Genomic DNA, 24,224 nt, shown 5'->3' with positions numbered 1-24,224 from the left:
GCCCACCAGCAGGTCTGAGCTCCAGGGTCCCACTATACAGGTACTCAGCTATTTCCAGCACAAGGGATGCTGCTCCCACGCCCAGAGCAAGAAGTGATCCTGGGAGACCAACCACCCTTCAAGGGATCACCAGCTTAACAAGATCTTCTGGGCTTTGCCAAGAAAGTTTCCTAATCATCATCATCATCATGGAACTTCTCAGAGGGCTTCTCAACAACTTCTTTCATTCATCTTAACAAGCCATTAGAGACTAATTAGCAAAGGAAAATAAGGAAGAAACTTTCTTCCTTGTTAAAGAGAAAGTGAACTTCTCCAGGTACTTTGTTTGTCAAATCCAGGCCCTGGGGCCAAAAAGCTGGAGGGTCAATGTGTTGGCACAGGATTGTGTTAGGAGACCCTAAAGCTCATCCAGTGCAACCCCTTGCCATGGACAGGGACACCTTCCACTATCCCAGGCTTCTCCAATTCCCACCCAGCCTGGCCTTGGACACTCCAGGGATGGGGCAGCCACAGCTTCTCTGGGTAGCCTGTGCCAGGGCCCTCAGCACCCTCACAGGGATGGATTTCTTCCCCATATCCAATCTAAAAGCCATTCCCTCTTGTCCTGCCACTCCAGGCCCTTGCCCAGAGTCCCTCTGCAGCTCTCCAGGAGCCCCTTTAGGTCTGGAAGGGCCTCTCAGGTCTGACTCTACACACTGAGCTCAGATATGGGTTAGCAGTTGGGCTCCATGATCTTAGAGGGCTTTTCCAACCTAAATGATTCTGGGATTCTGTAACTGCTTCTACCCCATATTTACTCCTGGTCAGCGTTCCTGCCACTCCTTCTGTGCTCAGTTTCACTGTAGTTCCAACAGTTTGTTTTTCCTTCCTCTCTGTCTCAGTTTATTTTAGAGGGGAAATCACACAGTTGCTCAAAACTAAGCAAAGCCTGTTTGATAATAAAACCAAAATATGAACGAATTCCTGGGATAGAGAGCAGCAGTTGTAATACCACCATGATCCATGGGAGATGCCAGATGAGGGCTCCCTGCTCTTTGAGCAAGCTTGGGCCTTGAGTTGGGTCACTGCCCACCCTGTGGTGGTACATTGGAAATTCCCCTTGGAATGGATGACTTTGGAAGCAGCTCCTTCAGCAGGAGACTTGCACTGGTAAGTAAACACCATCAGTTTCAGGAAGTTTGATATATATATATATTCTATATATTGTAGCCTGAGGGTTTATGTCCCACTTTTTATATATATAAATTTATATGTATACAGATCTTAATACATATTTCTTTATGCATATAAAGAAAGGTTGTTTATAGAATTTCTTTATATTTTTTCTTAATATATATTTAACTTTAAATATATATAAATTTGTCCTTGAAATATATAATTGACTTCTTGGGTCAATTATATATTTCAAGGATATAAATAAATAAATAGAAATAAAAAGAACCAGTGTAAGAAACGGAGATTCAGGGACTGGGAAACAGCTGGGGGTTTGGAGAAATGCTGCAACTGCTAACTGGGAAGAAGGGAGAACACTTTAGAAAGTCTCCTGCTGCATTTTATTTTTACATTATCTGGGATATCCTGATGTCTAAACAACCCAAGAGTGTGACAATTGGGCAGATGGAGCAAAGTTTCTCTTTTTTTTTTCCCTAAAAGAAGGAAATGGTCCCAAGTAGCTGTAATCAGAGGAGATGAAGAGTCCCTGGTCCCCAAGCTTTACAAGTGGTCAAGAAGGGCTTAAATTCCTGAAATTGAAACACCAGGCAGCAAACACAAACCAAAAAGGAAATACTATTTTTCACTGAGTGTTTCCTCCCCATCAGCCTCCAGAGCCCGGCCTTCCCCTCCTGGTTCCTCAGGCTGTAGATGAAGGGGTTCAGCATGGGCATCACCTTGGTGTAGAACACAGAGGCCACCTTGTCTGGCTGCCGGGAGCTGCTGGAGCTGTGCTGGCAGTACATGGACACCAGGGATCCGTGGAAGAGCGCCACGGCAGCCAGGCGGAAGGCGCAGGTGGAGAAGGCCTCGCGCTTCCCTGCGGCCCAGGGCGGCGGCCAGGATGAGGGCATAGGAGAGCAGAATGGCCAGGATGGTGGCAGCCAGGCTGAGGGCGTAGGAGAGGAGGATGGCCAGGACGGTGGCAGCCAGGCTGAATCCCGCCATGAGCAACATGCCCAGCTTGTTGGGCGCGGGGTCCGTGCAGGAGAGGGCGAAGAGCGGGGGCCCCTCGCAGTAGAAGTAGTCGATGGGGCCGCAGAAGCTCAGCCTGAGGGCCAGGCCTGTGTGGAGGGCGGCGTTGGTGACCCCAGCCAGGCAGGAGCCGGCCACCAGACATGCACAGATCCCTCGGTGTCGGAACTCAGTACATCCCTCCAGGTGTCCAGAGTTGCCAAAGACCCCATCGGGGGGCTTGGAGACCTTGGCATGCTGCCCAGAACACCTGGGGATTTGATTTTGACGCTTGGAGCAAATTACCAGCTTTGTATGAGGACGTGAAAGTCACACAGGTTTGAATAGTGTAATAACAAAATAACCAAAGGGTGAAAATGTAAATTTTAGTATTTTTGATATGGGGGTTATGGAGACAAGATGGAGGAATCAGGGCGTGTCTAGCCTTTTTCCTTCTTCTTCTTGTTCTCCATTTTCTGCAGTGATGTTGGCACTTTGGGATTGGTTTAGAATAGAAATGCACTGTCTAGCATAGGTGATAGATATTGGGAATTAAGTGTAAATATGATATATGTAGTTTGTAGTATAAAAGGACAACACTGCCTCGGGGGCGGTCAGAGTGCCTGTGGCTGCCTTGCTGAACAGACCTCTGCTGGGCTGAAAGAAAATTTTATAGATAAGAATTAATAAACAACCTCAAGACCGAAAAGTGAAGAGTTCAGACTCATTCTTCAGTTGCGCAGGCCGAAGCAGAGACATCCTGCACATCTTGGGGCAGCAAATATCAACAGCAACCCGAGACCTCGGGACATGGACAAGGGTAGAGCAGGGAGGGCAGACGGCCACGCAGCGGTCGTAGGCCATGGCAGCCAGCAGGCAGCACTCGGTGGTGGCGAAGGCCACGTAGAAATAGAACTGCATGAGGCACTCTGTGTGGGAAATGGCCTTGTCCTCATGCAGGAGAGCCTGGAGCAGCCCGGGGGTGATGCAGGAGGAATAGCAGAGCTCCAGGAAGGACAGGCTGCTCAGGAAGAAGTACATGGGGGTGTGGAGCTGGGCAACCAGCCTGATCAACACCAGCAGCCCCGCATTCCCCAGCAGGGTGATCACATGGAGCACCAGGAGCACCACAAACAGGACAACCTGGACATGGCCCTGCTCAGAGAATCCCAAGAGGACAAAGTGAGCACTGGTGCTTCCATTTCCTTTGGCTGCCATCCTAATGCAGGTGCTGTGGGAAAGCCCAGATGGAGAGTCAGGATATTCGTTTTCTGCACAAACTTGTTAAAAATGGCTGTGTTTTTATCGGCAAACACAGCCTGGAATTCAGGAACTTCAGAATTTACTGTTTGGTTCAAAATACATTTTAAAGTAGTCAAAGTTCCCTACTGAGTTTGTTTCTAATGGTTTTAGTCAGGTTTAGCCACTGATTGGGTTTGATAAATCACTTTGCACAGTGGAAGGTTTATACCACCTCCTGAAGAAATTAAGGGAATCTCATTAGATTCAAAGCATTAACCCTAGTAATTTACCCTGACTTTAGAAATCATTATGAATTTGAAAAACAAACTGAAAACAACAAAAAAAAAGCCCCAAACCTCATTGGTTTAGAAGATCCAAAGGAGACAAAGCACTGGTGAGAGATCAGGACATCTTTAAAATTTTCTTTAGGAGAGTTAGAACAAATTAAAATAAACCAAATTTATTCTCTTCCTTCCCATGAAACTGAAATTCAAGTTCAAACAGGAGATTTAGTGTATTAAAAAATCCTTTAAATATGGTGATACTTGTGTCACTCCCGTGAGAAGTGTGGAGAAAGAAAAGGGTTTTAAAAGTCTGGTGGCCCCAAAAACATTGTGGTGCCATAATTAACAGGGGGAGTAAGAGGCTGATAATACAGTTCAAATAAATAGAATATTTATAATTTGGGAAATAATCCAGGTAGTGCTGTATGCAGTGATGGATCTTCAGGGCCAGGTTGGACAGGGCTTGGAACAACCTGGGCAAGTGCAAGGTGTCCCTGCCCATGGATCATCACTGGAGGATCCATAAGGTCCCTTCCAACCCAAGCATGGATTTCATGATAAATTCCTGGGTTTCACCTCAGAGACCCTGAGCCTGGATGATTATTTGTTGTGAGCCCTCAAGCCCTCTCCTTGCAACAGATCAACTCCCTGCAGCCTTATTTTGGCAAAAACTCACCTGTTTCCTCACCTCTCAGGGTCCTTTTTGCTTGATCAGATTTTATCTCCCAGACCAAAATTTCCAGGAAGAAATAAACCCAGTGTTAGTGTGGGAATAATTTACCTTCACAAATTTACCTTCACAAAAAGCATTAAAACTTGACCAAAAAATCTGCTGTTTGCAGTCCTCATTCACAGGAACACCAAGGGGTTTGTCACTGCCCAGCCCTGGAGGAGGAAATTTCCCTTGGGAATGGATGACTTTGGAAGCAGCTCCTTAAAAAGGAGACCTGCACTGGTAAATAAAGACCATTAGTTAAAATAATTAAATTAGTTTCAGGCAGTTTGACAATTTATTTACCACTATATATATATAATTAAATATATGAATATTTTACTATATAAAGTTAATACAGAGGTTTAATTTATATATGCAGTTAGAGATGTAATTACTTAATAAATATTAATATTTTCCTAATATATATAATTTTGTTTTATAAATTATAAGTAATAATATAATTTTATTTTATATATTATATGTAATTGCATACATTTAAATGTATCTCTTAGAATATATAAATAATTTCCTGGAATCACAGGGAATTAAAAAGAACTGGTGTAAGAAATGGAGATTTGGGGATTGAGAGACAGCCCAGGGTTTGGAGAAGTGTTGCAATTGCCAATCAGGATGAAAGGAAAACTCTGCAGGAACTTTCCTGCTACAATTTATTTTTACATTTTCTGGTGATAATGATGAGCTGAATTTAAGACTTTTAGGTTCATATTGACCCTTCAGTCAATTTGGCCAGAGTGTGCCTCCTAATTCTGCTGATATGAGGAACATTCATCCAAAACTGGAGTTAGGAATGAAGGTTCAGATGTACTGGAATACATGTTTTGCAATCAGGAGGAACCTTCACAATTTCCTGGAGTTATTTGTTATTATATCCTTCTGCAAACACTTGGGAAGGACAATTTTCTGCAACCAGCAAAAAATTGTCTCAAAACCACCTAAAATTTCACCCTCTCTGATTGTTAAGATACAGGTCCTGGAGCTGAAGTCCACAAGCTCCATCAGGAAACCTCATTTTCAAAAGCAATTTTGCAATGTGTTCTCCAAAATGAGTTCAGGAGACTCACGGGGAGTAAACTGTGCCAGCCAGAGAATGCTGGGATGGCTGGGGTTGGAAGGGGCCTTAAAGCTCCTCTCATTCCAATGCCCTGCCAGGGGCAGGGACACAGGGTGGCCCCTGAGGAAGGTGTGAGGAATGTGTGTCCACCAGGAGCAAACATCAGTGCTGGACGTTCCATCTCCTTCCCACACGGTGCCTCCAGCTCCTCTCGTGCATGGTCAGGTGCTGTTCCCACAGAAGCTGGACACAGTTCACCCTCCTTTCCCCAATCCCCACTTGCACCACAACCCAAAACCTTTTGGGTTTGAGAGCAGCAGCTCCAGCACAAAGCCACAGCATGCACAGTGACAGTGCCACGGCCAGAGACTCAGGGTTTAATTCATTAAGGGCTCACGTTCCTGTTTAAAGGTCAGCTGATGGCCAAGGCAAGACCAGCTGGACAAAGAAATTAAAACCATGAAATGCTTTCTCAAAATATTATTAAAATATTGAACATTTTCCAAATATTGAATATTTTTCAAATATTTTTGTATTGCCAAACAATGGCTGTAAGGCCTCGGAGCAAAAAGAGCTGCTCTGGGGCTTATGTTTTAAATGCCTTAATGTTTTAATCAATTAAAAATTATGGGGGGTTTATGTTTTAAATAAAGCATTTAAAATAATCTTTAGTCCTATTTAAAGAAAAAATGTACAATCTTGTCTGCACCCAAATTAAACAATGCCCTGAGGGTGGCAGGGAGGAACAGAAGGGTGGAAGAAGAGCAGGAGATACACAAAGAGGTCCCAGTTCATGGTCCTGATCACAGAGTCACAGAATTGGTTAGGTTGGAAAAAAACCCTCCGGGATCATCAAGTCCACCATTCCCACAGCAGTGCCAAGGTCACCACCAATCCATGCCCCCAAGTGCCACATCCACACACCTTTTAAACCCCTCCAGGGATGAGGATTCCACCACTGCCCTGGCAGCCTGTTCCAGGGCTGGACAGCCCTTCCCATGAAGGAATTTTCCCTTTCCAACCCAAACCTCCCCCAGTGCCTCTTGAGAATGTTGTCTCCACATCTGTGGACGTGTGAGCTGAGGCCCTTTGGGGCCTGCCATGGGGGCTCAGCACAGCTGAGGAAAGAGGAACAGGAGCACAAACAGCTCAGGGGGATTCAGCCAGGCAGCCTGACTAAATAATAACCAGGGAATTATTGGCAAGATTTGGGAAAAAAGGATTCAGCTGACTGACCCTGAGTGCCTATGAGTTTTGTGTCATCACTAAATCGGCAAACTACCTTGGTTCTGGCTTGATTTAATCCAACTGAGCAGCTTCTCCTCCATCCCAAGTTGTTCTGAGTATCTAGGAGAGTCTCATCACTCTGGATTTCACCATGGATCTGGCACAGGGTGAGATAATGCACTGATTTGGAGGGTTTGGGGTTTTTTCATATATGCAGTGCTTTAACACCAAATGTGTCACAGAATTCTGGAATGGTTTGGGTTGGAAGGGACCCCAAATCTTATTCAGTTCCAACCTCCTGCTGTGGGCAGGGACTCCTTCCACTAGCCCAGGCTGCTCTAAGCCTCATCCAAACACCAAAACTGGAGTGAAATTGCTATTTTCAGCTGATACTGAATCAGCCAGCACATCATCTAAATCAAAGTGCAGAAGGCCCCAGAAATGTCTCTCTACATATTTCACAAAAATCCCAGCGTATCACCCACATCCCCACAACGTTAAAATGTCCAAGCTAATTTTATTTTCCTGAGTCTCCTCCAAGCCTCCTTCACCTCCCGGTTCCTCAGGCTGTAGATCCAGGGGTTCAGCATGGGGATCACCACAGTGTAGAGCACAGCAGCCCATTTATCCCCTCCCCTGGAGGTGTCTGCCCTGGGGATTAGGTACATGAAAATCAGTGGCCCATAGAAGGTGCTGAGGGCGGCGAGATGGGAGGCACAGGTGGAGAGGGCTTTGCGCTTGCCCTCGGCTGAGCTGATGCTCAGGATGCTGGAGATGATGGCCACATAGGACACCAGGACCACCAGCAGGCTGGGAACACCGAGCAAGGATGAAGAAGTCCTCAGGATGAGGAGGCTGAGGGTGGTGTCAGAGGAGGAGAGGGAGATCAGCATGGAAATGTCACAGAAGAACAGGTCGATGGTGCTGGAGCTGCAGAAGAACAGGCTGGACATGCCAAAGGTTTGTCCCACGCCGTTGGTCAGCCCCAGGAGGTAGGAGCCGGTCACCAGCCGAGAGCAGCGCTCTGGGGACATCACAAGGAGGTAGAGCAGGGGGTGGCAAATGGCCACAAATCGGTCATAGGCCATTGCAGCCAGCAGGAAACACTCAGTGACCAGAAACAGGCCAAAAGTGAATATCTGAGCCATGCACCCAGCATAGGTGATTCCCTTCTTCCCCAGAAAAACCCCAGCCAGCATCCTGGGGGTGATGGTGGTGGAAGTGCAGAGGTTCACAAAAGCCAGGTTGCCCAAGAAATAGTACATGGGGGAATGGAGCAGGGCACTGGCTCTGATCAAGGTGATCATGCCCAGGTTCCCCAGGATGGTGACAAGGTAGGTGAGCAGGAAGAGCAGGAAGAGGGTGACCTGAGTTGCCGAGTCCTCGGTGAATCCTGCCAAGCTGAACTCCGTTGCTTGGGTGCAATTTATTCCTGGCATTGCTTCAAAGTGTGTTGTCTGTGTGAACTCCCTGCTGGAGGTTTCCTCCAGCTGGAAAACCCTCTTTGCAGTGGGATCTGTTTGGAGACAGTCCTACAAGATCTAAAACAAGAGTTTAGGCACAGATTGATACACAGTGCTGGGTGGAAGTCATGGCATGGGCAGGGAGAAGCTGTAGGTTACACAGCCCTGAGGAGCTTTACCCTGGTGCTGCCTTCAATCCCCTGTGTGTCTTCAGCCTGGGACTTTGAAATCATCCAGCACAACCTGAAACACTGAGAAACCCAATAAAGCTGTAAAAGACAGCACAGAATTGATTATTCTTCTTTCTGTAGAAGGGCATCTGCAAACCACCTGCTTTGTGTCTTCTCCACAGACTCCTGTAAGGGTTTGGGTTGGATGGGATCTTGAAGACCATCTCATTGCACCCCTGCCATGGGCAGGGACACCTTCCACTAGACCAGATTGTTCCAAGCCCCATCCAGCATGGTCTTGAACATTTCCAGAGGAGGGGCACCCAAAACTTCCTGACTATGAAGTCTCCCCTCCCTCCTGATGATTTTCCTAAAAGATTTTCCCAGCTCATTATTCTGTTCCTGCAGTCTTCAAACAAAAACATGCAACACTGAAAGCTCAGCAATCTCCTCCTGAAAATTTTTATTTTTTTGGGGGGAAAAAGAATTAAAAATCACCTTTTGGACATGCCTTAAATCAGCAATAGTAAGATCCATAAGTGTTCCTTACAGGAAAACTGCCAGACCTCATCCAGGAGCCCTTTGTGGTCAGTGAGAGGTACCCAGAGGGAGTTTTCCAACGGGGTGTCCTCACCCCACATCTGCAGCAGATCCCCTGGATTTGGTGCTAATCCCAGAGTACAATGAGGAACTGGAGCCCAGGAGCCTCCAGGCAGGAGCTGAGATGAAGGCTGAAGCTGTTTCTTCTTTGCAAGAGAAAACAACAGGAGATGGCTGGCTCAGCATGTGCTATCCCTACTCATGGTTCTCCAGGATGATCCTCCCCTACATCCCTGCAGTCTCCCTGCTTCCCTCCTGATGCTCTTCAAGGTGGCTATTAAGGTGCTCTGCAGGTGAATTTAAAAAGATACCACTGTCAGCAAAGACATTTGTCCACGTAATTTGGGGATTTAGAGGCTCCTGGAGCCCCGGGAGAGTGACAAAGCCCAAGGCAGGTTGTTATTGCTTCCCTGAGCTTCTGACTTTGGAGGTGATTACACAGAGGAGATTATCTCACCTTGAGTAAGCCACAGGGCTTTGGGGACTCCCCAGAGCAACCACAGTGCAAAACCCCCCCTGTTGTGACCAATTTTTGAGCATTCTAGAGATTTTCAGCTCTACAAATGCTGTGTTTGGCCTTATCACACCAGTGAGCTGAGGGGAATCTCACTGGTGGGGCACAGTCCCATGGGAGCTGGTATCCATCAGCAGTTCCAGTCACCAGAGATGATGAACCACCTTTCTACCCATTCCAAATTCCTTAGACCCAAACCACTGCTCACCTGTCCCATGCCTGGAGGTGTTCAAGGTCAGGTTGGAGGGATCTGGTCTAGTGGAAGGTGCCCCTGCCTATGGCAGGGGTGTGGAACAAGATGAGCTTTAAGGTCCTCTCCAACCCAAACCATTCCAGCATTCTATGAAATTGCTGCAAGAGAAGAAGGCTGCAAGAATCCAGGAGAATCACAGAATATGCTGAGTTGGAAGGGATCCACAAGAATCCCCAAGTCCAGCTCTCAGCCCTGCACAAACCCATCCCCAGAAGTCACACCATGTACTCGAGGGCATTGTTTAAATTTTTGTTGAGCTCTGTCATATTTGGTGCTGTGACCTCTGGTCTGGGGAGTCAGTCCAACCAGCCTCTGGGTGAGGAGCATTTTTCAAACACCCAGCTTAAACCTTTATCTCTTCCACAACCAATCCTCCCTCCAAAAGATATCTTCTGTTAATGGGCCAGTGAGTGCCACTACATAAATAATAAAAATTACATCATCCCATTGTGAGAGTCCACCCAGAGGGAGGAACCAAACATTCCTACCTGGATATAATCTAAAATTTAGAACAACAGAGAAAACCTTTTCCCACTAGATTCCCAGACAAACAGCTTTCTTCTCCACTAAATTCCCAGAAGAAAACCAAGCCCATCTACACTACCACTGGACCTTCAGAAGAAAACTACACCTTTCCACAAGATCACTACCTCAATAAAACCACATCTATCTCTCCAAGAAGACTGCAAATACCATCTATTCAGACTGCTATCAACACCCTGACCAACAGTGTCAGGTTGTATTCTGACTCTGTCAGTGGTTTTTTTTGTTGTTTATTTGTACTATTGCATTTGTATTTTAATTTTTCCCAAGTAAAGAACTGCTATTCCTATTCCCATAGCTTTGCCTGAGAAACTCTTAGTTTCAAAATCATAGTAATCATGAGAGAAGTTTACATTTTCCATTTCACAAGAAGTTCCTCTCTTCCTTAACAGACATCTGTCTTTTCAAACCCAGACAAGATTCCAGTCAGCTAGAACTTCTCCAGATTCCCAAGACGGCTCAAAAAATTGAGAGAGGTTTTTGACATCAGCAGCTCTTTGAGGATTCTTGGATGAATCCCATCGGGCCTGATGGATTTATAGGGATCCAGCTGGAGCAGCAGTTCCCACACAACTTCAACCCTGTCTGTTACTCGAGGTTCAACCCACAGGCTCTTCAGCACAAGACAAAGATCCCACTCCTGTGCTGGTTCCAAACACAGAATGGTGTGGTGGGAGAAGTTTGGAATTACTAGAAATGGATCAGCTTCACAGTTTTCCCGCTCTGTTTTTCAACTATTTCCAAATTCTTGGAATTACTCTCAAATACACTAAAGAAAATTCCTGTGAAAAGATCAATCAGAGGAACATCCTAAATAGAGAAAACCACCTCCAGCAGCAGCTGGAATGATCCCATTGCTGCTCTCACCTGGTCTCCAGGTGCTCCTGCCAGAGGTCCCAACAGCCACTGCCATTCCCAAACAGGAGCCATGGAAGACATTCCTGCTGTCCATGAGGGTGAGGAGGCCCTTTGGGATGTTCTTGGCTGTGCAATCAGACGGGAGAGTGTCAATGATCCCGTGCTCCCTTCCGAGCCAAAGCAGCCCCGGATTCCATGGGATGATCGGCACCTCTCCCAGTTCCATTCCAGAAACGTCCTCCCACTAACCCAGGACTTTCCTTTTTCTGCACCACATCAGGGATGTGCAGCCCAGCGCCCCGGGCAAGCGATGCCCCAGCATTCCCGAGGTGTCTCAGCATTCCCAGGGATGCCCCAGCATTGCCGGAACGCCCTAGCATTGCCTGGGATGTCTCAGCACTCCCGGGGTGCCCCGGCATTCCCAGGATATCCCAGCACTCCCGGGGTGCCCCAGCATTCCCAAGGGTGCCGCTCCCCTCCGCTCCCGCGGTGCGGCGCCGTCCCGGGCCGCAGTTCCGGCGCTGCCCACGGGGCGGCAGCACCGGGCGCTCCCGGGGCGGCCGCGCCTCTGACCCGCCCTGGGCCGGCGGGGCCGCGAACGCCGCGGGCAGAACCCCCCGATGCCCCTGTGCCACCCTCCAGGGCACAGGATCGCGGCATCCCCCGAGCCAAAAGGGACCCGCGGGGAGCACCGAGACAAATCCTGGCCCCGCACAGGACCCCAAGAGTTCCCCGCCGTGCCCGGGAGCCTTGTCCGGAGCCCGGCTCTTCCCCCAGGATCCTGAAAACACAGCGGGGCTGGGAGAAGGATGACGATGGGGGAGTCTTGTTTATATCTCGTTATAGGATCGTTCTATAGCTCCGTTATGTATCGTTATCGGTAACCCTACAATCCATACGTCCCTTATATCTCGCTATTCATCCTTACACGTCGCTTTCACGGCGGCGGCTCCAGTGACCGACGGGGGCCCCACCTGACCCCCTCTCCCCTTCCCGCGGTCAGACCAGGTTTCCTTCCCGGCTCCAGCCCTGGATTCCCGCTGCAGTCTCAGGTGTCTCGTTCCATAAAGCAAATTATTCACAGCAACACAGAGCCAGCCCGAGCTGGTCCCTCCGGAGAGCATCGACCACTTCATCCTTACCCCAAACTGTGCGTTCTGGCCCCTGCACATTAATTCACATTTCACTCTAAAATGTTCATTTTGGCCCCTACAGAATCTGCCCCGGGCCCCGCTCGGCCGAGGCAGCTCCGGTGTCCCCTGCCTGCAGCTCCCGCCGCTGCTGCCGCCTTCGTGCCCCGTGTCCCGGGACAGGACAGCGATCCCCGCTCCGGGACAGCGATCCCTACACCAGGACAGCGATCACTGCACCGGGACAGCGATCCCAGGATCGGGACACCCATCCTCGTGCCAGGACAGCGATCCCCGTGCCGGGACACCAATCTCCCGTTCCCCGCTCACCTCCGAGCCCGGCCCCGCTGCTCTCCGGGCTCCGCCGCGGCGCTCCTGAGTTTGGTCCCAGAAAAAACCTCGGGTTTTATTTCTGAGCTCGGACTAGCAGGACTTGCCCCAACCCCCCCGGGGCCCCCCAGTGTGATGTAGGGACAGCCGGAGCCCCGGCGGTGTCGGGCCGTGCTTTGCACTGCAATGGGGGGTCCCGCCGAGCGGGCCCGGCCCCGTGTGGGGGCTCCAGGGGCAGCGGGGGCGCCGCTCCGGCCCTCTGGGCTTTATTGTGCGGCGCCCCGGGGGAAAGAGGAAGGGGGAATAGGGGGGAATGAGGAGGGGAGGGAGAAGGGGGCAGAAAAGGGAATAAGGGCAGGAGGAAGCAGAGGTAGAGGGAGGTACAGGATGGGACCCCGAGGCCTCCATTCCTCACCTTGGACCCCCGGAGAGCCCGGCCCGGCCGCTGCCCCCGCACCGAGCGCTGAACGAGGACAGGAGGCCGGGGTGGCTCCGGGGTTTCAATCCCCCGGTCCCGCCCCGCGCACCTGAGCAGGGCCCGGCCCGTTTGGGGCCGCTCGCCCCGGGATGCGCCGGGAGCATCGCCTTGTCCTGGTCCGGGATCAGCCCTCCGTGCCCGCAGGGAGATGGGAACGGCAGCGGGAGCCTCCCATCCCCATGGAGGCCCCTCTCCACTGACCCAGCGTGTTTTCCACCTCCCTTGTCCCAGACAGGGAAACACTGGCTGCTCATCTGGACAAGGGAATGGCTCCTGTGCTGTTCCCAAAAACAGAACCCCTGGAATTAGTGCCCTGGGAGCCCAGTCTGGTCCTTCCAGTCACTGGGGGTCACCCAGAGGGTCTTCACCAGCATAAAATGAAAATGACATCCTGGTCCAGGGCATTCCCAGCAGGAATGGACACTCCTGGCCACAGTGACCTGTCCATGGAATTTGGACCAGTGACAATTCAGGGGGATTTGAAGTCGGATTCTTTCAGATTTCATTGTTCAGACACTCCAATTCTTTTTGGCACCTCTTGTTTAAATGTTTTCCTGCTGGAAGAGGTCAATTGGTCTTTTGAATGGCCAAATTGCCAGAGGCAGGGAAAACCAAGCAGCATTCCCTGCACATCTCCATCACTTCCACGTCCACCTGCAGCGAGTGGCTGAAGGACAGGAGCCAGCCCAGGACAGGCTCGGAGATGAGGCTTCCAGCCCAAACCGTTCCAGGATGATTCCACAGTCTCTCCCTGCATTAATTTTCTATTGTTTCCTCTCAAATTTAGATGATTTGTTAAAAGAAAATAAAATCTAAAATTATTCCAGGAATAAAAAGGGGAGTTGTAAAACATACAAGAATCATTCCTATGTCCATGAAATAATTTTTAAATTGGAAGCTTACTCCATCATCTCTGTCCTTGTTTTGCTTCTCTGGAAATCCTTAGGATCTTAGTTTCTAGGTGTATTTCCCTCCCCAAAAAGGGATGGAAACATCCTGATGCATTTAGGGAAATGCTTTTTTTTTTGTTATTCCAAGGAATGACAAGCAGAGAGATGGCCTGGACACTAGGGATGAACACTCTCAGCATTCCCTCTCTCCAAACCCTGCACAGATGGGGCTGGGAATGCCGGAAGGAGCCGGGTGTGCCTCTAATTGCAGAGCGTGCCTTTAATCCCGGCCTAAGCCAGCTCAGCCTGTGAGCCTGTCCCAGCACGGGGACACGCCAGGACAGGTCTGGGCACATCCCAGCACCCGGGTGCATCAGTCCCGGCCTGCTCCACACCCTCCAGGCCGCTGTCTGCCCATTCCTGACCACTGCAGCAGGATCTCTCCCTCCTCTCCCACAATTTCCCCACAGTGACGGGGTCCCGTGGCTCATTGCAGGCAAATGTGGCAGCCACGTCTGGCTGAGCAGCTCCCTGCAGGTGGCGGCGAGATGTGACCTACTTGTCACTGGAATCACGGCCCTGCTTGGAGAGCCCTGAGCTCTTCTGACAGCTGGAGCCAGCTGAACCCAGCCTTGTCCTGGGAGGGAGCAGAACCAGGGAAACTGAGGCTGCTGCCAGCTGGAAATGCTGCCAGGACAGGTCTGGCATCCCAGAGCAGCAAGAGGGAGAATGGAGCTGGGTGGGAAGCACTGGGTAAGGGGCAGGAGGAAGGTGTGTCCTTTCCTGGTGATATTCCCTTGGGAATTTTTAACTTACAGAGCTGGGTTTCTGTTTGCCTGTGCACCTGGGAATCGCAGGTGAGGGCCCTGGTGTGTGGGCAGGGCTTTGTGTGGGAGCCAGGGCTGTGGATGGAGAGAGGGACACGGGAACCCTTCTCCTGCCTGAGCTAAGCATGGAGAGAGGATCAGCAGGTGAATCCTGTGCCTGGAACAACAGGAATAGGGACAGCACTGAGATGACTCCAGCTCTGGGTTGTGTCACTCCATTTTCCTTGCTCTGCTGTGATTTAATCACAAGATACTCTTTTTTCTGCCCTTGTTTTTCTTGAGCAAATAACGCCAAGTGCACCATTCTGTGGATTAATGGATCCCTCAGGCTCCAGTCTGCCCTTTGGGGAGGCAGGTCCAGCTCTGGAGCCCTGTCCTGTGCCACAAGCAGTGTGACAGCAGCCTGCTGCCCCATTCCCTGGGGAGTGTCCTGCCTCCCCCCTGTGGCAGGTGCAGGAAGCAGGGGCTGCCTGCCTGGGCAGCATTTGGCGAGGGCAAAGGGCCTTTGAGTGGTGCTGCTGCATTAGCCAGGGCCTGCCTGCTGTGCAAAGCCTTATTAGAGAGCCAAAAGGGCTTTATTTCAGGCTGGAAGTCATCGAGCCTGTTCAGGCAGATGTTTATTTCCTCTGCTCCCTGGAATGATGTCATTGTGGCCAGTTCTGTGCTTCCCCAAAGCTGGGCAAGCTGCTCTGGTACTTTCTCAGGCTCCCCGGGAAGCACTCTATAAAATACAGGCAGTGTACAACTGGTTTCACAAGGAATTTCTGTTTAGCCTACTCATTAAAGTGCTCCAAAGGGAATCTGAGGTGTTTGTATTCCATGATTCTTGAGAACCAGTCCCTGTTTATGCTGGCAGGTTTCCAAATAAGGAGAAAAAAAGGATACTTCTGGGTCAAATTCTTGCTCTTAAGCTTTTATACTCCTTACCTCTTGGATGAGTCCTGTGCTCCATCAATCCTCCCAGAGAGCCCCAAGCAGAGCCCTTCTGGCCTTTGGGATCTGAGGTGACATGGAAGGATCACCTGTTTATTTTTTTAATACCTCTGACCTAAGAGTTACTTTAACCCTCACTGTTTTTCCTGCTGCAGAGAAGAATCCTGGAATTAGGGGTTTCTTGGACACTACATTTGCTGCTTTCTGGTGGAAAGCAGGTAATCTTATTCCAGCTAGGGAAAAATGCAAGTTAAACTTTTTAACTTCACAAAAATGTCTGAGCCTAAGAAGGGGAAATGAATGCCTCTGTATCCCTTAAATTAGATTTATGTACACCAAAACCAATTTAAGATGCTTCAATTGCAACAGCCTTTTCCACATAAGTGTCTTTAAATCTTTTTTTTTCCTACTGTTAAGAGGCACAGAACAAATAACAGCACCTGTGTATTTTAAAATTACGTTGTTAATAAAATCCCGGTACATTTACATAAATGACAACATTAATGTACAATTAAACAAAGCATTGTAATATTACAGCAACAAAAGAGGACCTACATATTTGTACAGATAGCTGGAGCAGCTACTTGAAAATACTTTCCAAAATAAAGCCTTTTGTGGCATTTCTCAGTGATAATTTTGACCCCCCTGTATGGCTTTCTGTAATAAATAGGGTTATTGGAGCTGGTGATGTTCAGCAGATGTGTACCTAAAGCACAAAGGGAGTGTGCCCTGACCAACCTGTCAGCTGACTAAAAATCCTTATCCATGCATGCAATTTGCCTCTGTGTAAATCCTTTAGGAACAAGGCCATGTCAGATTTTGATGGATTTGCTGGGAGATGCTGGTGGTTCCTTCTCCTTCCCTTTATCTAAACTGTGTCTGTGCTGGGCTTTGGAGCCCGGGCCCAGCTGAGCCTCCTCCTTCCACTGTGTTTAGATACAATGGGAATAAATTGTTGAATTTCTAATAAGGAATAAATAGTTCTCCACTTAAAATTTGTTTTCCTCTTGTTCACCCATCTACAACAAATGGAAATGTCCTGGCAAATGATTTTTGGAGGGTGCTTAGCCCAGCTCAGTGGGAATAGCTAGAGGTCTTTCCTTAATCCCAGCCAGCTCCAGAGAGAGAGCAAGCCACTGAACTGGATGTTCTTTGGAGGCCAGGGGAGGCTTTTATTGCTTTTATTGCAACTGGGCAGTGTTTCAGCCTATTGCCAGCTCCTGCTACACCTGAGCCTTCTACAAAGTGTCTTTTGTGAGATCAGGTCTCACAGGCAATGTCCAGAAACAGGCTTTTAAGGTGAAGAAAATGACTGACTGACACTATCAGACCTTGACAGCAAAAGGGTAGACAGTCTTTTTCTTTCTCCTCAAAACAGATCCAGATTAACAACTGGCACAGTGAAATTGTATTTCAAAACACTCAAACCCCGAACTCTCCCCTCCCCTCCCCGCCCCAGCTCAGCTCCTCATATTAGGCTTAAAGAGTGAGTAATTTCAGTGTTAGTATTAGTTTCTACTCAGCTTTGAACATACAAAACCTCTCTCTCAAGGTGCAAACAGTTGTGGGGGAAGTTTCTGTCAGTCTGTAGCGATGCACAGATGCTGGTACTACTGAGGGGAAGTATTTGTGTGCAGACAGATGGCTCGTGGGATGGGCTTTAGGATCAGGAAACTCCTTCTAGGCAGCCTTTTTACAGGGAAAACATCTGTGTGGATGAACCTAAGCCCATGTATTAGTGCTGGGCTTAGCTCAATTGCCTCTTTCTCCACGGGCCGGCGCCATGCTCGTGGAAAGGGCAGCGCCCCTGGCCGCGGTTGGGGCTCTCCCCTGCAGCCCAGCTGGTGTCTGGGCCATGGCAGTGTGGTTGTGTGACAGTGTTGTTCCTGTGGCAGCAGCAGCAGCAGCAGCAGCACAGAAAGGCAGCTCCCCTCCCTGGGCACGGGGGGTGCCCGTTCAGGCTCCAGGGCACTCTCAGGAAGGTGCAGGGGGCAGCCAGCCCCAGAGCAGCGCGGTTTGCCAGCGGGACTGGGGCTGCCTCACACCCTGGAGGTGACGTACACCGAGTGCAGGCGCCCGGCCAGGGCTGCCTGCAGGTCCCTCAGAGGGTCCAGGCCCTGCACTTTGCTGTTCCTGCTGTAGATGAGCTGCTTGAACGAGTCCTGCTCCAGCAGGGAGCTCATGTGCTTGAGGAAGAAGCCCTCGCAGAAAGAGGCCAGTTCTGGTGCATTGTGAATCTGAGGAAGACAGCAGCATTATTAACTCCTTCTGTACATCACAGACCTAAATGACATCCCTGAGTCTCTCATTCCTAATGCTCTTCTGCTTTTTGTCTCATGGAAAGCATTAAAAGACAGGAGTAACAGTGGAAAAGCACCGAAGGCAGGATTTTGTCTGATCATTTCTCCTGGTGCTTTTTGCAGGGGGGCATCCAGGCTTTTTTGATTCCTTTCCCTGCTGGCCTGCTGTTGGCAGAGCTGCTGGCCTGCACTCCAGCCCCTTCCCTTCCTGCAGCAGAGCAGCTGGCTGATGAGGTGGCCAAGGTACCTGTTTGGCTGAGCCACAGCACACAACAACGCTGCTGTGCCGGCAGATGGTGAGCAGGGCTCAGGGCAATCAGGACACGGGTCACAGGACGGGAGCCTCAGCCCATCAGGGAGGGGCTGAACACAGGAGAACATGGATGCCGCACTCCTGAACCACCACGAGGTGATTTCTGCCTGGGACCTGGCTCCTTTTGCTTCAGCATCAGTAACAAGAACAACGAAACTCAAATTCAATATTAAGAAGCTCTGTGCACACACAGCCTCTTCCTGGGAATTCTGTGCAAATAATAATTTAAGGAAAAGTACATAATGGCCAGTAGGGAATGCTGTTTCCCCTTTTTACCACTGCACACTGTTAAATTTTAGGTCTGAAAGAAACCAACCCAATGTGAGAAAAAATTGAAAAACATCAGTGGGACAATACACACACAGTGGGAAAAAAAATCATTATCAGCCCTCTGTGCAGTTTTCTCCCTGTCTTTAGAGGATCTGATCCTGCAAAATTCCAGGAAGAGCAGAGCATTTCTCTGATTTATGTTATTTGCTACAGAGGTGTGTATCTGTCACACAACAGACTTTATGTTCCTTTTGGAGCTGAAAAGAATATTTTCTAGCAGCAGGGGTGCCAGGAAAGGGTTCACTCTGTAGTTGCTGTGGTGTGATCAATTGCCCCTGCTGCTCCCAGGATTTGAATCCCTCAGGATTTGCTGATGTTGCTGTATCAGCCCGTTAAGACAGCTTTCCCCTACTCTGCAGGGATCCCCCATCCATTTCATCCATGATTGCTCCAGACAAGAAAACACACTGGGGCTGTGCAGGACTTTCCAGCCTGGAGCTGGGAATCATCTCCCTCGTGTTGTGGCTGGGAGGAGTTACCTGCAGGGAGGGTGCCCACCTGGGGTTTTTAGTTAGCAGCAGCAGCACACAGGCTGCTCACTGGGGTTCTCAAACCAGGGGGGTTGGATCTACCTTTGCATATTTATAGATGTTGACAGAGTTGTCCATGCTGATGGTCTGGGCACAGAGGATTTCACAGTGTCTCTGGAGGCCGTCCAGCTGGAACAGGCTGGCAGCCGACAGCAGCTATGGGGACAAGAGAGAGGCTATTTGAGATCATGAGGCTTGAAAGGCCTGGGGAAGGCAAACAGGACGGATGATTTCCTCTCTGAAAAGTCTCTGACTCGCTGTTTTAATGACCAAGTCCTCATCAAACAGCAAAAAGGCTGCTCCATGCTGAAGTGACAGACTGACACATTTCCCCTCTAAGCAAAGCTCCTCCCACAAGCATATTTGCTTTCCTTTCTGTCAGCACGACACAGAAACACCAAGCAGCGATGTTTTGAAATTTTAAAGCTCATTTCCAAGCGTTAAATATGCTCCTGGACTGAATGGGAGCCTGCTGTTAGCTCCTGGATTTTGCCTTTCAACTCTGTTTTATGCCCCAGCGCACTTGGCAAGACTTGGAAGAAAAAGCTCTCTCACCTCTAGGATATCAGTGGTGGGAATTTCCATGGATTCTGTCCCTCCATAGTATAAATACTGCATCAGCATCTGGAATGGGAAGAAGGCCAGGCATGAAGTTATCAGGGCAGTCACAAGGGGCTGTTGATGGCTGTGCTCCCCTTCCTGAGCAGACGGGAATCGTGTCCTGTGCTGGCTCTCACCTCCGCTGGTGGCTTTTTTCTCACTCCCTGGCGTAGCAAATCTGCTGCTTTCTAGCAGTCCTTTTTTCTCTTGGGCCCTGAAAAGGGCCCTGCTGGGGACCTTGGGCTGAGGGTGACAGTGTGTCTCTGAGCAACACCACTGTCCTTGTCTGGGATCTGGGCTGCTGAAGCCGGGCAGGCCGGTCACATGCGGAGCTGCCAGCCAGCCCAGCGTGAGCATCCCGGGGACCTCCCAGCCACTCACATCCCTGCTGGGCTTCTAATCAGCTTCCAGCCCCTCTTCAGGCCCGGAGGAAAAGGCATTAATTGTCTGCAGGGAGAGCAAGAGGCAGCTCCTGCTCTTTGATCTGCATGTGCCACCCCCAGCCCAGGCAGCGTCAGGGGAGGGAATGGATCTGCTGTTGGATCACAGAAATGTCCTGGGTGCTGTGTGGGGCTTGCAAGCTCTGCTTGCCATTCCTAACAGGGCTGGGAACAAAACTGAGCTGGTCCTTGTGAGATTGCCTTATTTGTTTAACAGAGTTACATGCAGCACCCTGAGCAGGACCCACATCTCTGGTGGCTCAGCATCCTCCACCCTACCTGAGCCTGCCTCTCCTTAACTCCTCTGACTGTATTTACCATCAAATTGTCAAATACTGCACTGTTTCAATTCTTTCTGATTTGTCTCTCTCCCTCCACTGAAGCACAAGTTTATCTTTAGAAACCTTTTGATGTACAAATGCTGTTAAGGAAGCTTATTTCAATACTCAGTTACATTTTCTTCTCTGTTGTGGCTTGAAGCTGCAAAATTTGGATGTCACTTGTCCAACACAAAACTTGTACAGCCCCTTACAAGCAGAACAAAGATGTTCTCATGGTCAACTTATTTCCCTCTAGTGGGATAACAGCACTGCTGACCAACAGACCAGGTTTGTTTGCTTATAAAAAGAGAAAAAAAACCCTCAACCCTTTAGTGAAACAGTAACATGACCTATTCTGCACTTCACATCTCCCTGTTCCTCCACTAAACACGGAAATGTCATAAAAGCAAAGCACAATTCTCAGTTCTGAGCCTTTCTTGACAGGGACACCATTGATTTCTTATCATCTGATTTGAATTAATATGATGCTTGGCAATGCACCTGCTGTAAATAAGTTACTTTTTGCTTAGCAAAGCATAAAAATGGTGGTGTAAAAAGTATGAAAATGGTGTGTTAAAAGTATAAAACTACTTTTCAGTAGAAGACTAGTTTCTCCTGCATTATGGAGAAGTCAGCTGCCTAGGAAGACAATAAGAATGTAGACTGGAAGAGTCTGTTTTAAGGCTGGAACTTTGGGAAAAGGGTATTTCAGAAAACTCCTTAAATTCAGATCTGTTGAAAAGTACTCCATTTCCACTTGTAATATTACCTAATTATGGTATTACTTATTATCTACTTATGATATTACTACTTGGGTTTGTCTTACCTTCAAGTAGTTGAGGAAAGAAAAAGATGAAAAAGAATAAAGAAAGAGTTGGATTAAGTCCCATACCTTGAAAATGTTGTATTTCATATCACTGATTTCTACAGTCTTGCTGCCGTGGCCGTCGTGCTCTGTTTTATTGGTCATTAGTGTCTTGAACCTGGGAATGGTTTTAAACAGATTTAATTGAGAAGATTTGATTTAACTGTATTAGTGTGCCACACACTCATCACAAACAGCAAGGGCAAAACAAAGATCCCTCCTTGTTCTTTGCAAGCTGAAAATTGAAACATTTTCTTTAATTTAATGATGATTAGTTCAGGGACAATTTAAAACTGTAAATTGGCTGGATATGATCTAATCCCACCCTGTGATAGGTGGCAAACCCTGTTTCTATGCCAAGAACAGAGAAAGAAACTGCAAACTGCAAGTGCACCAGGCCAGTGTGAAAGCTGGAGCAAGTGCAGCTCTCCCTGCAAACTCTGGGAGAAGGAATGGGAAGGCAGGGAATGGCTTGATATGTACACTCCATCTACCACACATGATTTCAGGGATAATCATGGCTGGATTCATTATTCATTATGGATTCATTATGGTTAGTGACTCACCTGTTAGATGCAGTAACCAGCAGGACTTTGTGTGCATAAAAGAGCTTTCCTTCCACTAAGAAAGTTACATCAGACATTTCTTTATTGTTCAGAAAGTGAGGATCTGTTGGGTAAAGTGACAAAAAAAAAAGGTGGCACTTTTTTTTTTTATACTGTCCATGCTTTTCAGAGAAGAAATCCAAGCAAACAAATTAAAATCCCCACCCCAGCAGCAACCAAAAGAAGCTCACTGCTGAGGTGAGCACCTTACCCAGCCGAGCTGGCAGAGTCTTCCGGATCTCGGGAATGCTGGGAATGGGGCTGCTGCCATAGCAGTGGGTGAAGATGGATGCCAGCTGCTGGTTGATGGAATCATTCTGTGAGGAGCATGGAACAGGGATCAGCAATTCATCATTTAGCAGGTTCCAAATGTGCTGTAAGGGCTCACCTGAGGCTTGCAGCAACTGCACCCCACAAGAGTTACCTCCCCACAGCTTTAAATTAAGGCAGAATTACAATATCTGTGGAGTTATGGAGGTATAAAGAGCTGCAGAGCTTGCCCCAGGTGTATGTTTGAGGACTGTCTGGGGGCTATTTATGAATTTAGATAAATGCTTCCAGGGCCATTTCCATGCCATAGCTCCAAGGGACTTTGCCCAGCCATTCCCTTTTTCCTGTTGTGCACAACAACAATGAAACCCCAGAATACTCAGCTCTGGCACAGTTATAAAACTCTGACTTACTTTGCTGGTTTTGAGGATGTCAAACATGAGCTGCAGCCCCTCAGTGACCAGCTCTTCATTGTAGTCCTCCTCTTTGATGGTGACAAACTCCCTCAGCAGGGTCTGCACCACGGAGTAGCGGGACTGGGAGAAGGTTGTCCGCAGGGACTCAATCCACACGTGGAGCTTCCATGGCACTCCTGCAGCCACAGGGAAAAGGGACAGTGAAAAATGATTTCCTGAAGTGCCTGTGAGGAGATTATCCTGCTCCTATTACTAACACTTGGCAGCACTGAAGTAGCTCTACCTACATCCTAACAGCAGATAGATTTTTATCTTGATATTAAAGGTGACTGAACTGGGTCACTGACAGGTTAAGTAGCAAAGGATTGGGACCAGGATCATAAATTGGAAATTTCTGCTGATTTTTAAGGATCAGAGATGCTCTGTTTTGTTCTGAGCTTCATGGTTAGTCAGAACCACAAGACAAATTTGAACTGAAGTTGTAAGGATACATAATGCCACACAACTGTGGTGTGAGGTCTTTTCTCCCAGTTACACACAAGCTTCAAAGCTTTTATCTCTCCTACCTTGAGATCAGTTTAGTTCCTTCACCTTAAACCATTGATAGAGTGAATTTTAGGTGTAAGTATCTGACAGGGTGAGATGCCCCTTCCTTTTGATACGTGTGAACAGAAGATCCAGCCAAGGGTAAGGGACATCCCAGAGCACCAGGAATTTGAAAAGAACCCAAACTTATGAGGAGCCTTAAACACTTTTAAAATTTAGATTAGACAGCTTTGCAGTTGTTGCTCTTCTAAGTGAGAGAGGCAGAAAGGAGGGTTTCTATGCCTTATGTGCACAGTGCAGAGAAGGAAGGGCTCACCCAGGGCCCTGAGTTCCATGGTGATGTCCACGTAGCCGTGCTCGGCGCTGTAGTACATGGCCTCCTGCAGCGCCTTCATGCGCGTCTTGCACAGCCGCACCTGCCCCTCGCTGGAGCTGCCCTGGCTCGAGGTGTCGCTCTCCACCCCCTCAGCCAGGATCTCCTCCAGGGACAGCACGTCCCCCTTGGCCTGCTGCGGCTGGCTCAGGAGCTTGCGCAGGACGTTCCTGAGCAGGACGAGAGGTTTTGCTTACTGACAAAGGAAATTTCAACAACTCACACAGGACTGTGGGGATTTGGGATTAGGGATCCGGCTCAGTAAACAGTAATTTCCTTCCCAAAGACAGCTGGCACTGTGGAGCAGTATGGAAACCACTTGTCCTTCCCTACCCCACATCCTAGAAACTGGTGCCCCTCAGCAAGGGCAGAAACATGGCCTACACTCCTCACACGGGGGGTTTGTTTGGAATTTCACACGGCAGTTGCAAGAAACAGACTTTTCTGTTTGTGTCTTGTTTGGGGAGTTTGCATCACGGGTGTCCCTGAGCCAGCTGGGGACAGCTGCTCCAGACATTCCCCAGCCCAGCAGGGCCACCCAGCACTCCCTGTGCTGCTGCACTGCCACCAGCCACTGCTCTCCCTGCACCCACACCACACCCTGGGGCTAAATCCGGATTA

General features: G+C 48.9%; 3 protein-coding genes across 3 annotated transcripts in view; all 3 read right to left on the bottom strand.

The window, feature by feature from the left end:
* Positions 1 to 1,734: 1,734 nt before the first annotated feature.
* On the bottom strand, positions 1,735 to 3,384 carry LOC131084945 (olfactory receptor 5B21-like). Its single transcript, XM_058026701.1, has 4 exons — positions 2,969 to 3,384; positions 2,073 to 2,437; positions 1,790 to 2,041; positions 1,735 to 1,742 (listed from the first exon to the last, which is right to left on the bottom strand). Exons 1-4 carry the CDS (start codon positions 3,382 to 3,384, stop codon positions 1,735 to 1,737), a joined length of 1,041 nt encoding a protein of 346 aa, XP_057882684.1.
* A 3,819-nt stretch (positions 3,385 to 7,203) lies between these two features.
* LOC131084660 (olfactory receptor 5G3-like) lies at positions 7,204 to 8,145 on the bottom strand. The gene has a single exon (XM_058026294.1). The coding sequence runs from the start codon at positions 8,143 to 8,145 to the stop codon at positions 7,204 to 7,206; it is 942 nt and encodes a 313-aa protein (XP_057882277.1).
* An 8,022-nt stretch (positions 8,146 to 16,167) lies between these two features.
* Positions 16,168 to 24,224, bottom strand: part of ABTB2 (ankyrin repeat and BTB domain containing 2) — a 111,385-nt gene continuing 103,328 nt past the window's right edge. The window contains exons 10-17 of the mRNA XM_058025945.1: positions 23,547 to 23,773; positions 22,682 to 22,860; positions 22,210 to 22,315; positions 21,960 to 22,062; positions 21,421 to 21,511; positions 19,724 to 19,792; positions 19,211 to 19,324; positions 16,168 to 17,932 (exon numbers count right to left, since the gene is read on the bottom strand). Of these exons, the coding sequence (XP_057881928.1) occupies positions 17,735 to 17,932; positions 19,211 to 19,324; positions 19,724 to 19,792; positions 21,421 to 21,511; positions 21,960 to 22,062; positions 22,210 to 22,315; positions 22,682 to 22,860; positions 23,547 to 23,773 (1,087 nt within the window). The 3' untranslated portion in view covers positions 16,168 to 17,734. The remainder of the gene's footprint in view (positions 17,933 to 19,210; positions 19,325 to 19,723; positions 19,793 to 21,420; positions 21,512 to 21,959; positions 22,063 to 22,209; positions 22,316 to 22,681; positions 22,861 to 23,546; positions 23,774 to 24,224) is intronic.

This window comes from Melospiza georgiana, chromosome 6 (genome assembly GCF_028018845.1).
Source record: "Melospiza georgiana isolate bMelGeo1 chromosome 6, bMelGeo1.pri, whole genome shotgun sequence".
In the NCBI taxonomy this organism is placed as follows: domain Eukaryota; kingdom Metazoa; phylum Chordata; class Aves; order Passeriformes; family Passerellidae; genus Melospiza; species Melospiza georgiana.
Note: the sequence above shows the minus strand (reverse complement) of the source record. Positions and strands in the feature narration are given on the sequence as shown.

Excerpts from the sequence above, each read along its gene's own strand:
- LOC131084945 (XM_058026701.1), bottom strand. The coding sequence starts at position 3,384 with ATGGCAGCCAAAGGAAATGGAAGCACCAGTGCTCACTTTGTCCTCTTG. Across the intron at positions 2,438-2,968 it reads ACCCTTGTCCATGTCCCGAG|GTGTTCTGGGCAGCATGCCA; the intron begins GTCTCGGGTTGC and ends TCAAATCCCCAG. Across the intron at positions 2,042-2,072 it reads CACCATCCTGGCCATTCTGC|GGGCCGCAGGGAAGCGCGAG; the intron begins TCTCCTATGCCC and ends GGCCGCCGCCCT.
- LOC131084660 (XM_058026294.1), bottom strand. The coding sequence starts at position 8,145 with ATGCCAGGAATAAATTGCACCCAAGCAACGGAGTTCAGCTTGGCAGGA.